General features: G+C 41.7%; 1 protein-coding gene across 3 annotated transcripts in view; it reads left to right on the top strand.

Annotated features, from left to right (window-relative positions):
- LUZP1 (leucine zipper protein 1) overlaps positions 1-12,615 on the top strand; it is a 74,234-nt gene extending 61,619 nt beyond the window's left edge. For all 3 annotated transcript variants that reach the window (XM_063106410.1, XM_063106412.1, XM_063106411.1), the window contains 2 exons: positions 7,529-10,710; positions 12,382-12,615. In XM_063106410.1, the coding sequence (XP_062962480.1) occupies positions 7,648-10,710; positions 12,382-12,537 (3,219 nt within the window). In that variant the 5' untranslated portion in view covers positions 7,529-7,647 and the 3' untranslated portion in view covers positions 12,538-12,615. The remainder of the gene's footprint in view (positions 1-7,528; positions 10,711-12,381) is intronic.
- The last annotated feature ends 1,508 nt before the right edge of the window (positions 12,616-14,123 follow it).

Genomic DNA, 14,123 nt, shown 5'->3' with positions numbered 1-14,123 from the left:
TGGATCTAGTTTCATTCTCCTGCATATCGATATCCAGTTATCCCAGCACCACTTGCTGAAGAGGCAGTCCCTTCCCCAGTGAATAGGCTTGGTGCCTTTGTCAAAGATCAGATGGAAGTAAGTGTGTGGGTTGATTTCTGGATTCTCTATTCTATTCCATTGGTCAGTGTGTCTGTTTTTATGCCAGTACCATACTGTTTTGGTTATTATAGCTTTGTAGTATAGCTTAAAGTCAGGTAGTGTTATGCCTCCAGCTTTATTTTTTTTGCTGAGCATTGCTTTGGCTATTCGTGGTCTTTTATTGTTCCATATAAATGTCTGGATAGTTTTTTCCATTTCTGAGAAAAATGTCTTTGGAATTTTGATGGGGACTGCATTGAATTTGTATATCACTTTGGGTAGTATGGACATTTTCACTATGTTGATTCTTCCAATCCAAGAGCATGGAATATCTTTCCATCTTCTTGTATCCTCTCTAATTTCTCTCAGCAGTGGTTTGTAGTTCTCATTATAGAGATTTTTCACCTCCTTGGTTAACTCAATTCCTAAGTATTTTATTTTTTTGGTGGCTATTGTAAATGGGCAAGCTTTCTTGATTTCTCCTTCTGCATGTTCACTATTGGAGAAAAGAAATGCTACTGATTTTTGTGTGTTGATTTTGTATCCTGCTACTGTGCTGAAATCATTTATCAATTCCAACAGTTTTTTTGTAGAGGTTTTAGGCTGTTCGATATATAGGATCATGTCATCTGCAAACAGGGACAGTTTGACTTCATCTTTTCCAATCTGGATGCCCTTTATTTCCTTCTCTTCTCTGATTGCTCTGGCTAGTACTTCCAACACTATGTTGAATAGGAGTGGTGAGAGTGGGCATCCTTGTCTAGTGCCTGTTCTTAAAGGAAAAGCTTTCAGCTTTTCCCCATTCAGGATGATATTGGCAGTGGGTTTGGCATATATGGCTTTAATTATGTTGAGATACTTTCCCTCTATACCTAACTTATAGAGGGTCTTTGTCATGAATGAGTGCTGAACTTTATCAAATGCTTTTTCAGCATCTATAGAGATGATCATATGGTCCTTGTGTTTGAGTTTATTAATATGGTGTATCACATTTATTGATTTGCGTATGTTGAACCAACCTTGCATCCCTGGGATGAATCCCACTTGATCGTGATGAATAATTTTTCGTATGTGTTGCTGTATTCTGTTTGCTAGTATTTTAGTGAGGATTTTTGCATCTATATTCATCAAGGATATCGGCCTGTAGTTTTCTTTTTTGGTTATATCTTTACCTGGTTTTGGTATCAGGATGATGTTTGCTTCATAGAATGAGTTTGGGAGATTTGCGTCCATTTCAATCTTTTGGAATAGTTTGTAAAGAATCGGTGTCAATTCCTGTTTGAATGTTTGGTAAAATTCTGCTGTGAATCCATCTGGTCCTGGGCTTTTCTTTGTTGGGAGCCTTCTGATAACAGCTTCAATCTCCTTTATTGTTATTGGTCTGTTCAAATTTTCTACATCTTCACGGTTCAGTTTTGGGAGCTTGTGTGTGTCCAGAAATTTATCCATTTCCTCCAGATTTTCAAATTTGTTGGCGTATAGTTGTTTATAGTAGTCTCGAATGATTCCTTGTTTTGGTTTTGTTATTAGGGTAATGCTGGCCTCATAGAATGAGTTAGGAAGTATTCCCTCTGCTTCTATCTTCTGGAAGAGATTATAGAAAATTGGTATAATTTCTTCCTTAAATGTTTGGTAAAATTCACCAGTAAGCCCATCTGGGCCTGGTGCATTGTTTTTTTGAAGGTTATTAATTATTGATTCACTTTAATAGATTTAGGCCTATTTGGATGTTCTGCTATATGTGTTTTGGCAGACTGTGACTTTCAAAGAATTGGTCCATTTCATCTAGGTCATCATATTTGTGGGCACAGAGTTGTTCCTACTATTTATTATCTTTTTAATGTCCATGGGATCTGTAGTGATGTTCCTGCTTTCATTTCTGACATTAGTAATTTGTCTTCTTACTTTTTCTCTTAGCCTGCAAAGGCATATTGATTTTATCGATCTTTTCAAAGAACCAGCTTTTGGTTTAATTGATTTTTTTTCTGTTGATTTCCTGCTTTCAATTTCATTGATTTCTGCTCTAATTTTTATTATTTCTTCTATTTAACTTGGATTTATTCACTCTTTTTTCTAATTTACTAAAGTGGAAGCTTAGATAATTGATTTCAGATCTTTCTTTCCTAATATATGCATTTAATGCCATAAATTTTTTCTCTAAGTAGTGCTTTTGCTGCATCCCACAAATTTTAATAAGTTGTATTTTCATTTTTGCTTAGTTCAAAATATTTTTATATTTATCTTGAAATTTCTTCTTTGACCCATGTATTATTTAGAAGTGTGTTGTTTAATCTCTTATTTTGGGGTTTTCTGGCTATCTTTCTGTTATTGGTTTCTAGTTTAATTCCATTGTGGTATGAGAGCAAACAGTGTATGATTTCCATTTCTTAGATTTGTTAAGGTACGTTTTATGGCCCAGAATGTGGTGTATCTTGAATGTTCCATGTGAGCTTGAGAAGAATGTATATTCTGCTGTTGTTGGATGAAATATCCTACTTCTGTTCATTATATCTAGTTGATTGATGGTGCCAATGAGTTAAACTATGTGCTTACTGATTTTTTGCCTGCTGGATCTGTCTATTTATGAAAGAGGGGTATTGAAGTCTCCAACTATAATAGTGGATTCATGTATTTCTGCTTGCAGTTCTATCAGATTTTGTCTCGCGTATTTTGATGCTGTTTTGTTAGGTGCATACACATTAAGGATTATTATGTCTTCTTGGAGAATTGACCCCTTTTTCTTGTGTAATTCCCCTCTTTATCCCTAATAACTTTCTTTGCTATGAAGTCTGCTCTGTCTGAAATTAATATAGCTGTGCTGGCTTTTTTGATTAGTGTTAGCATGCCAGAATTTTTTCATCTTGCAAAACTGAAACTCCATATCAATTAAACAACTCACCATATCCCCCTCCCCCAAGCCCTTGACAACCATTATTCTGCTATCTGTTTCTATGAATTTAACTAGTCTAGATGCCTCATATAAGTGGAATTATACAGTATCATTTTCTGACTGGCATATTTCACTTAGCACAGTGTCCTCATGAAACTACATTTTTTTTTTTCTTTTTTGGTGGGGTGGACGGCTGGCTGGTATGGGGATCTGAACCCATGACCTTGGGGTTATAAGGCTGTGCTGTAACCAGCTGAGCTAACCTGCCAGCCCTAAAACCACATTTTCTTTTCTTTCTTTCTTTTTTTTTTTTGTAGCACAGTGTCTTCGAGGTTCATCATGTTGTTGTAGCATGTGTCAGAATTTTATTCCCATTTAAGACCGAATAATATTTCGTTGTATGTACGTATCACATTTTGTTTATCCAGTTATCTGTCAGTGGACATGGGTTGCTTCTACTTTGTGGCTATTGTGAATAGTGCTGCTATGAATATGGGTGTGCAAATATCTCTTTGAGATCCTGCTTTCAATTTTTCCTGATATATACAGAGAAGTAGAATTGCTGGATCATATGGTAATTCTATTTTTAATTTTTTGCCATTCTGTTTTCTATAGCAACTGTACCATTTATATTCCCTACAGTGCACAAGTTTCTGTCTCTCCACATCCATGCCAACACTTGTTATTTTCTGTGGGGTTTTTTTTTTTATAGTAGCCATTTTGAGAGGTATGGGATGCTATCTCATTGTGGTTTTGATTTGTATTTCCCTAATGATTAGTGATGTTGAGCATCTTCTCATATGCTTGTCAGTCATTTATATATCATCTTTTGGAGAAACGTTTACTCATTTCCATTGTCCATTTTTTAATTGGATTATTTGTTTTTTGTTGTTGTTGCATTTAAGAGTCTGTTTTAGTCTGTTTTGTGTTGCTGTAACAGAAATACCTGAGATTGGGTGATTTAGAAAGGAAAGAGGTTTATTTGGCTTACAATTCTGGGACAGCTGCATCTGGCACGGGCCTCAGGCTGCTTCTACTCATGGCAGAAAGTGGGAGGCAGCAGGCGGGTACAAGCAGATCACATGGTTAGAGGAAGCAAGAGAGAGAGGAGGTGCCAGGGTCTTTTAAACAACAAGCTCTCGTGGGAACTAGAGAGAGAACTCACTTATTAATCCCCCCTCCCGCAGGGAGAGCATTAATCCATTCATGAGGGATCCACCCCATGACTCAATCAGTTTCCAACACTGCCACATTGGGGATCAAAATTCCACATGAGTTTTGGAGGGGACAACACATCCAAACTCCATCAGAGTCCTTTATATATTCTGAATATTAGCCCCTTATTACTGTCTATTTTAAATAATGTCTAAAATTAATTGTAACTCTGTCCTTTCCCCAAACAATACAAGGTCTTTAGAACACTTGAATTCTGATTTTTCACTCTATGACTTACAAGTTATTGTTGTCCAGTGTTTTAGTTCATTTAGGTTTTATCCTGCATTCTCCCCGAACCCCCATCTCCAGTTAATTTTTATTGTTTAACTGAGTCAGTGCTTCTTTGGGTAAATTTCTTTGCTTACCATTCCTTATTGCAGCTCATGCCTTCCTTAAGGGATATGTTTCTGTCTTCTAAATTACATCCTTTAGTAGTTCTTGCAGTGAGGGTCTGTTAAACACTCACTTTTTAATTTTCCATTTATTAGTTCTGAAAGTATTTCTAATTAGTTTTCATAATTTAGCTGGGTACATACTACTAGGTTTATAGTTATTTTCTCTTGGAACTTTAAAGATATTATCATGTCTTTTGTCTTCTACTTGCCACCTACTTAAAAAGTTTCTGCTGAGAAGTGGTTCAGTTGTTATTTCTTCACAGATTGTTGCTAGGGTTTGAATGTTTGTGTCCCCTCAAATTCATGTTGAAACTTAATTTCCAGTGCAAGAGAAAGAAACTTAATTCCCATTATTAAGAGGTGGGCCTTTAGGAGGTGAGTAGGCCATAAGGGCCAAGTCCTCCTGAATGGGATTAGTGCCCTTAAAAAAGGGCTTGAGGGACTTTAGCCTATCCATCCCTTGTGCCGTGTGAGGGCAGTGTTCAAGGTGCCATCTTGGTAGCAGAGACTGGGGCCCTCACCAGACACCAAACCTTGATCTTGGACTTCCCAGCTTCCAGAACTATGAGGAAGTAAATTTCTGTTCTTTATAAATTACCCAGTCTCACGTATTTTGTTATAGCAGCACGAATGGACTGAGACAATTGTCTTTTTTTCCTTGTTATTTTTATAAGATCTTCTCTTTGTGTTATCCTTCTGTATCCTTATGATGTGTCTAGGTGCAGGTTCAGTTTTTTCCTGTTTGGGGCATTGCTTCCTGAATGTGAGGTTCCATATCTTTCATCAACACTTGAAAATTCTTAGCCAGTATCTCTTCAAATATGGCCTGTCCCCCATTCTCTCTATTCATTCCTAGGGGGCTGCTTGTTAAACTTCCTTAACAAGCAGTCCCCTCTGCTTTGGACCTCTTTATTTTATTTCTTCTGTTTAGTAACCTCTATTTCACTTTTTCCATCTTTTAAACTCTGTGCTGCCTTTTGTAATTTTGTCATATCTCTTCTTGACTGCTGTTTTCTCTTCATTTGCATCTAATGTACTATTCTTTTTTCTATTTTTAGCTGTTCTTTTCGTTTAATTTTCAAATCTTCTGATTTTTGTTGATATACCTTGTTCCTTTCTCCTCCTGTGTTTCATTCCTTCTTTTGTGACTTTAAACATTCAAATTTACTTATGGTCTCTAGTCAATAATTTTATTGACTTTGGTTCTTATTGGTATAAACCCACTTTGCTCAGTCATAGTAAAAATTGGTCTTTATGTATTTTGTAACTTGGAATTATAAACCCAGGTTCTGCTGGAGTTTATCTGTGGGACCTGTGCAACCTCAGTAGGGAGCATCTTCATACTCCAGAGTACTGTTGTTTACTCTGATAGGTTTCCCAGGGATATTACCAGGCTGATATAATTTTATGTTAGTTTCTCAGTGAGGGCAACCTGGTCCCAGACCATTCAAAAAATTTAAATGTGAACTCTGAACTCAAGTGGGAGTGTGCTCAGGTCCTGTTATCTCCCTGTGTCAGGTGATTTTTTTTTTTTTTTCCTTTCACTAGTCAGCACCTTTCCCTGAAGCTGTAGCTCTCTAGTAGTCCTTGCTTTAGGTTGAGGACTGAGGTCTCGTTTCTAACTCACCAAGGGCTCAAGCCCTTGTCTCTTATATCTGCATGACTGTTAAGTCTGGAGACTCGCAAAACCCTGTTAGGACAGCTCAGTGGTAGTTTAAATTTACTGCTCTTCTTTTTCCTTCAGTCTTCTTTTCCTATGGCTTTAGCTAGCATACCCTTACTTTTTAGGAGATCAACCATACATTCATTTTAAATGATTGTTATATTTTATTCAGTATTTTTTAAGTGTTTACAGTGTAAGAGGTTTTTCAGGTTATCTCGTTTGCCATACTGGTGGAAATGGAAGTGAAGTGTCTTTTCTGCTTTTTAATTTTGTAGAACTTATTGTGGATGAAAAGTTATTTTCAGTTATTTTCTTCCCTTCTGTTATTTAAAAATACATGTATTAATCCATTCACCTATTTTAAAAATGAGGAAATTACATACAAAACTGAAGTCCACTTTGACTTTTCCTTTTTCTCCCTTTCTTTAGAATACTAACGTATGATATATTTGGTGTATATCCCCAATGAGATGGTTTTCAAAGAAACAAATCAGTCTTCACATCAACCTGAATGTCTGGGGCATTTCTGTTGTAATACCAAAGGGTAAATTTCGTAGATGCTACCTGTTGGGTTGGCCAAGGCCAAGTAATAACCTAAAGTCCACTTACAAATATACCAATACTTTTGGGAGAAGAGATGTTGAAAACAGGTGTGGGAAGATTGCTGTAGTACATTGTGAAGGTCACCATTTTATATAGCAAGGTGGATGGATTAATTTATATTATTTTTAAGTCAGTAGCTCATGAGAGAGAACTTTTTCCTTATAATATTCTTTGGATTGTTTAGTGCTTTGTTACCAAGAGCTTTCTATGTATTATCTCAGAACAAACTGGGAGGAGATATAGTAGGTGTCATTATCCCCATTTTACAACTAAATAAAACTGAGGCTCAGTTTACTTATTTAATGACTTGTGAGAAGGTTGTTAATGTCTCTTCTGAGATTATGGAGATGGCAAATGATAAAGATTTTCTTATACCCTGTCATTAGAATTGAGGCCTTCTTCTGCGTCTTTTTGCCATGCTGCCCCTGGTAGCATTCTTCATTAGGATGAAACTAGGTATCAGCTCAATATTGGCCATAAACCAGTGTTTTTTGCAGGTTTATTCATCTTCATTCATTCAACAAATTTGAGTACCTGCTACGTTCCAGGCACAAGGATTATAGATGGGAGCTCTTTCACAACTGGGAGCTAAAGTACAGGTTTTAGTTGCTGACTGACATGCTTTCTGCTTTCCTTCTGTAGACTGATAATGGTTTCCAGCTGCCAAAGAAGGTTGTGGATGCCAAGAGAAAGGTAACCATTTCTCAACCCCCTGAGTGGAATTGGATGCCTCTAGGAGCCCACATTGGCTGGCAGTAGACATGGCTGAATTTGCAAGCTACAAGGATACTGCCTCCAGCCGCCACCTGCGGTTTAAGTTACAGAGTCTAAGTCGCCGCCTTGATGAGTTGGAGGAAGCCACAAAAAACCTCCAGAAAGCAGAGGATGAGCTCCTGGATCTTCAGGACAAGGTGATTCAGGCGGAAGGCAGCAACTCCAGCATGTTGGCTGAAATTGAAGTACTACGCCAGCGGGTGCTGAGAATAGAAGGGAAAGATGAGGAAATTAAGAGAGCAGAGGATCTGTGTCATCTGATGAAGGAGAAACTTGAAGAGGAGGAAAACCTCACTCGGGAGCTGAAATCTGAGATTGAGCGGCTTCAGAAACGAATGGCTGAATTAGAGAAGCTAGAGGAGGCCTTTAGCAGGAGTAAGAATGACTGTACCCAGCTTTGTTTGAGCCTGAATGAAGAGAGAAATCTGACCAAGAAAATCTCCTCTGAGCTGGAAATGCTCAGAGTTAAAGTGAAAGAACTAGAATCTTCCGAGGACCGCCTGGATAAAACTGAGCAGAATTTAGTGTCAGAGTTAGAAAAGCTGAAATCATTAACTCTGAGCTTTGTAAGTGAGAGAAAATACTTGAATGAAAAGGAGAAAGAAAATGAGAAGTTGATAAAAGAGCTCACTCAAAAACTAGAGCAGAACAAAAAAATTAACCGAGATTATACAAGGAATGCTTCTAATCTTCTAGAAAGGAATGACCTGCGGATTGAAGATGGTATCTCCTCCACTCTGCCGTCCAAAGAATCGAGAAGGAAGGGCACTCTGGACTATCTAAAGCAGGTAGAGAATGAAACAAGAAACAAATCAGAAAATGAAAAAAACCAAAATCAAGAAGACAACAAAGTCAAAGATCTTAACCAAGAGATTGAGAAACTTAAGACGCAAATCAAACATTTTGAATCTTTGGAAGAAGAGCTTAAGAAAATGAGGGCCAAAAATAATGATCTTCAGGATAATTACCTAAGTGAACAAAATAAAAACAAATTTTTAGCCAGCCAGCTGGAGGAGATAAAGCTCCAAATCAAGAAACAGAAAGAGTTAGAAAATGGGGAGGTAGAAGGAGAAGATGTTTTCCTGTCCAGCAAAGGCAGGCATGAGAGGACTAAGTTTAGAGGCCATGGGAGTGAGGCATCTGTGTCCAAGCACATATCCCGGGAACTGTCTCCTCAGCATAAGCGGGAAAGGCTCCGAAACAGGGAGTTTGCTCTCAACAATGAGAACTATTCTCTGAGCAGCAGGCAGGTTTCCTCTCCCAGCTTCACCAACAGGAGAGCAGCCAAAGCTTCCAATATGGGGGCAGGTACAGACAGTGGGACTCAGGAGACAAAGAGAACTGAAGACCGATTTGTGCCTGGATCCTCTCAGAGTGAAGGGAAGAAGTGCAGGGAACAGCCGTCAGTGCTTAGCCGGTACCCCCCAGCTGCTCAGGAGCACAATAAAGTTTGGAAGGGAACTCCCAAGCCAGGCACTGAGAGCGGATTGAAGGGAAAAGCAGAGAAGACAACACGAACATTTAGTGACACCACCCATGGATCTGTTCCCAATGACACATTGGGTAGAGCTGACAAGGCCTCTGACACCTCTGAGGCCGTCTTTGGCAAGAGGGGACAGATGCCTGGCAATGGAAGTCAGATAACTCAGGCCACAGATTCTGGCTATTCTAAGGCTGTTGGGCCTCTGGCCTCATCTCGAAGATCCTCCTCAGAAGGGATCTCTAAGGGCAAAAAGGCTGTTAATGGTTCAGAGGCTGATACCAGTTCCCCAAATTCCAAGGCTCCTATTTTATCAAAGTATCCTTACAGCTCCAGAAGCCAAGAGAACATCCTTCAGGGCTTTTCAACCCCAAATAAAGAAGGAGTTGATCAACCTGTAGCCGTTGTGATGGAAGACAGCAGTCAGCACGAAGCCCTGAGGTGTCGAGTCATCAAATCCAGTGGCACAGAAAAGCCAGACTCAGACGATGACTTGGACATAGCATCTCTTGTTACTGCCAAGTTGGTGAACACAACCGTCACTCCAGAGCCCGAGCCCAAACTATACCCTAACTCCAGAGAAAAGGCCAAATCCCAAGGGGGACTTAGAACCTCCCTGTTTGAGAATGATAAAGATACTGGGATGGAGAATGAATCTGTGAAACCTGTCAAAGCTTCCACCAGTGCCACAGAATTCCCAGATATCAATGGTGCTGGGGTAAAAAGCCAAAGGCCCTTTAGCCCCAGAGAGGCCTTGCGGTCTAGAGCTGTCATCAAACCTGTTATCATTGATAAGGATGTGAAAAAAATTATGGGAGGATCTAGAGCTGAGGCTATTTTGGAGAAACAGAAATCCACTTCCAAACCAGGGCCAAACAAAGTGACAAGCAGCATTACCATCTATCCCTCTGACAGCAGCAGCCCTAGGGCCACTTCAGGTGAGGCCCTGAGGGAAAGGCACACATCAACCAGCAACATCCAGGTTGGGGCACCAGAGCTTACATCAGCTAGCAACCACGTCAGCTCCCCTTTTGAGCTCTCCATTCACAAACATGATATCACCTTGCAGCTCACAGAAGCTGAAAGAATGGGAGATGGGCCCCTGAAGAACAGGTCAGAAACAGTAGTCTCTCGGAGCAGCATTATAATCAAGCCATCAGATACTGTGGAGAGGAATAGCCATGCACCCGCAGCAGAGACAATCAGGTGGAAAAGCCATAGTGCCCCTTCAGATGAGGGCTGCTCAGACGCCAGACATGTCACTGTACGGAATGCCTGGAAGAGCAGGCGAGACTTGAAATCTTTAGAAGACCCCTCTACTCGAATAGGTAAAAACGTGGAATCTACCAATGCTTATATTCAGAGGTCTTCCACAGACTTCTCAGAACTTGAGCAGCCCAGGTCCTACCTTTTTGAGCAGGGCACCCGAAGGCTAGGAAATTCAGGGGATGCCCCTGAGCTCTCCTCCAGAAGGACCCAAAGTAGCCTCACCGTGTCAGAGGTGCTCACCCGTTGGAATCGGGTTGGAGACACTGTCACAGCTACAGCCTGGAACCATTCAGCAGGCATGGTGAGTCCCATCCCCCCTGCCTCCGCCCTTTCTTGCTTCCTTTTCCTTCTTTCCTTTCTCCCCTCTGCCCGTGGCTGTTTGACCCAAGATTTGGGGAACTGTGGAGCTGGGAAACACTGGGCAGAAACTGGGTAGCTCGCAGAACTGTTGAAAATCAGGTGGATTTGACCTGACTTGAGGAAGGTTTTTGGCAGGGAGCAGCATGACTTTCCCAAATCCCTTTTCCAGTTTGTCTTCTCCATTTTTCCCTCATATTTGAAGGCAACACACAAAAAGGAAATATGGCCTGTTCTTTTAATTTGCCAGAGCAGCCAAAGGAGCTCCCCTGTGGCCTCACAGAGCAACAACTATAGAAGCAGAAGAACCAACTTGCAGCTGACGGAAGTTCTGGGTGAAAGTAGGAAGCCCAGGGCCCTTTCTGTGGAGTACAGAAATGGGAGCCAGTTGAACGAGTTCTTTGCTGCCTCCATTAGATCTTTGCAGGCTGCTGACATATAGGGGATGAGGAGAGTTGGGCCTACTCTACTACTCTACTGGACCTTCTTTATAAGTTTTATACCCAAGTGACACTTTCTTTTGTCCCAGACAGCTGTCTAGCCCATTATATCATCAGTCTGAGGGAATGGCTGGTTCCATATGGCTCATTACAGGATAGGTAAATCCAGAACCACCCGCCTTATTTGAGAGTCAGTGTCAGAACAGCATCTGAAGGGGAAGCCCCTAGGAATGTCTTTTAGATGTAGAACCTGTGATGATGAAAAACATCTTGGACCTAGACACAGTACTCCCTTCTTTAAAAAGGCAGGTGGCTGTGTGTTAACTTGAAAAGCTCTTAAGTCCTTACAGGGTACTTAATACTTTATGATAAAGTACTTTTCCTACCCACATTTAGTACCTGGAACAGCCCTGTGGGCAGATATTATCCCCATTTTTCACATGTCACCCAGGTGAATTACTCAAAGAGCTAAGATTTGAATCCAAGATTCCCGTCTCTAAATCCAATGCTCTTCTACCCTGCTAACCTGTCTTTCTTATTCATACTTATTATTATTTGATCTGCATTTGCTTGGGAGGATTAAGGAGAACATTAAAAAGGCAGAATTCTAGAAGAGGAGTGGGAAGAAAGATGGGTATTTATGCCCCTGAAGCTTTGGACATCAGAGAGGATACAGGATGAGACATCTGAGAGGAGAGATACAGGATGAGAGATAGGCACGAGACATAAAAGGGAAGGCATGTGAGCTTTTTGGTAGTTTATAGGTGGGAAGTAGAAAAAGAGCTGTTCAACCTTCTTTTCTGCATAATCCCCCGCTCCCCACCAAGGAAATGGATCTCACCCCCAGAAGCATGCAGCCTGCATGTGCAGAACTCAAGGATTGCTGGCCTCTGCTTAGGGGTACTACTCCCATGCTCCCATCCAGGTCTGATCCTCGGTAGGGCGCCTTTTCAGTTGTGAGCTTCCTAGATCCTCGGTAGGGCGCCTTTTCAGTTGTGAGCTTCCTAGACTACCCTGCTTGTTTTCAGTAGCTTGCAAGAAGCTTCTATCAGCCTATACTCAGGCAAAAGCCTATCTTTGCAGTTAACGCTGTGGTCTGTCTGGGCTAAATCTAAGTTGGAGAGGACTGTTCCATCCTATACGCCACAGCTCACTTTTGTCATTTATTGGTACAGGAGGAAGGTGAAGACTGCACACTCAGTTTCCACAGGAAACTGCACAATTCCCTGGAACGGTCCGAGCTGCCTGTGAAGCAGGGGCTGCCAGAACCTGGGCAAGTACGGGCTGAGGAACGACTACGGCCAACCAGGCTCTGTTCCGAGGAAAACTGAGCCAGCTGGGTGAGGTCTGCTGTCTCTCCTCTACTCCTGCTTCTCAGCTCTTCCACCTTCCTGCCCTGTGAAGGATCCAAGGCCGGCTAACCAGGCTGGACACAAGGCTTTGGCTGGGAGACTGTGGTAGAGAGCTGGGTTGTGGCTCAGGTAATTTTTGCCAGTTGGCCAGAGGGGATCAGAGACTACAAGCTGGACAGAGTCACCCAGGCCCAGCATTCCCTGATGCATGAATCCTCTCTCCTTTCCCTGTTCCCCAGGTAGTATGGACCACTCTGGCCCCCAAATGGGAAAGATATAGAAACCCCCACCACCTAACAGCAGCTGAAATCTCTTCTTTGCTCCTTGGTGTGTTGTTCCTATATCACAGAGCAGCCCCTTCTCTGTGTGGTTAATGTTCTGATCTCTCAGTCTCCTCACCACATCCAGCTCACTCCTTGTTTGCCCTAGGGGCCCAAGTACTCACTAAAACTTGACAACCATCAGCTGCACCTTGGGGCTCCCCATTACTTTCCCCTTGGAGTTCTTTTCTTCAGACTTTTAAAGCAGAAGAGGTTGAGTCTGGCCAGTTAGCTCAGTAGGTTAGAGCACGTTGTTATAACACCAAGGTCAAGGATTTGAATATCTGTACAGGCTATACAGGCCAGCCACTCCCCCCCACAACCCCTTCCCCCAACAAAAAAACACCAGAAGAGGTCTGTGATGCCTCTAAGGGATTATATTATGGGACGACCCTTTAAGTTAAAGCTTCTCCAACTTGGCCCCCTGGCTGACCATTGTTTCCTGGGGGCAGAGCATGTGGATACCCATTGGAATGACATGACCCCTTCCCCCACCCCAGCTCTCTCTGCTCATCTTCCAAAGGCACCTGGAAATGCACAAGCCTCATGCATCTCCTTCCCTGGTCATCAGTAATTCTGCTGGTATTGCCTGCTTGCTCTCCTGTGGCTGGAGACTTCAGGCTGACTCCATCGTTTCCACCTGGAAAATCCCTGAACTAAACTGGGATTTTAATCCCTGACCCAGCATACTCTGCTTTCTAGGAAGTGCCCAGCAAGGGGAAAAGCAGAAGCAGCGACTTCCCTTCAGTCACTCCACAAGCAATAGCTCCATGAAAGGCGCAGACAATGAGAATACTCTCTCCTGTTCCTCCTCCTTCATCCCCCATGGAGGAGGGATTGCACTTTACCAAGCTGATGCATTCCTACAGAAATGGGCCCACGATTTCTGCAAATTGACTATCATTATGATGACTTTGTTGGAGGACAGGTGATACATGCCCATTGAGGGCCTCAGGTTTATACAATTCAAAGTGCAGCAAACCTTTCAGGAAGCCACATAAGTAAAAATTGATTTGTTTCCTATACCAATCACATGGGGAAGTTAAAAAGAAGTACATATTTTTGGCACTTCTTTTTCTATAGCAGTCTCTCGATTCAAAGAAGAGATCCCTTCAAAGGTCACCTTTATGAAGCAGTTGCTATTGGCTTCATAGCAAATGAGAGCATTAGACTAGGAGTCTGGAAAGCTGGGTTTTTCTTCATGGCTTTGTTCTTTGCTGTGTGGCCTTGGGTGAGACATTGTCC

The sequence above is a fragment of the Cynocephalus volans genome, chromosome 8, assembly GCF_027409185.1.
Source record: "Cynocephalus volans isolate mCynVol1 chromosome 8, mCynVol1.pri, whole genome shotgun sequence".
In the NCBI taxonomy this organism is placed as follows: domain Eukaryota; kingdom Metazoa; phylum Chordata; class Mammalia; order Dermoptera; family Cynocephalidae; genus Cynocephalus; species Cynocephalus volans.
This window is presented reverse-complemented; position numbering and strand designations above follow the sequence as displayed.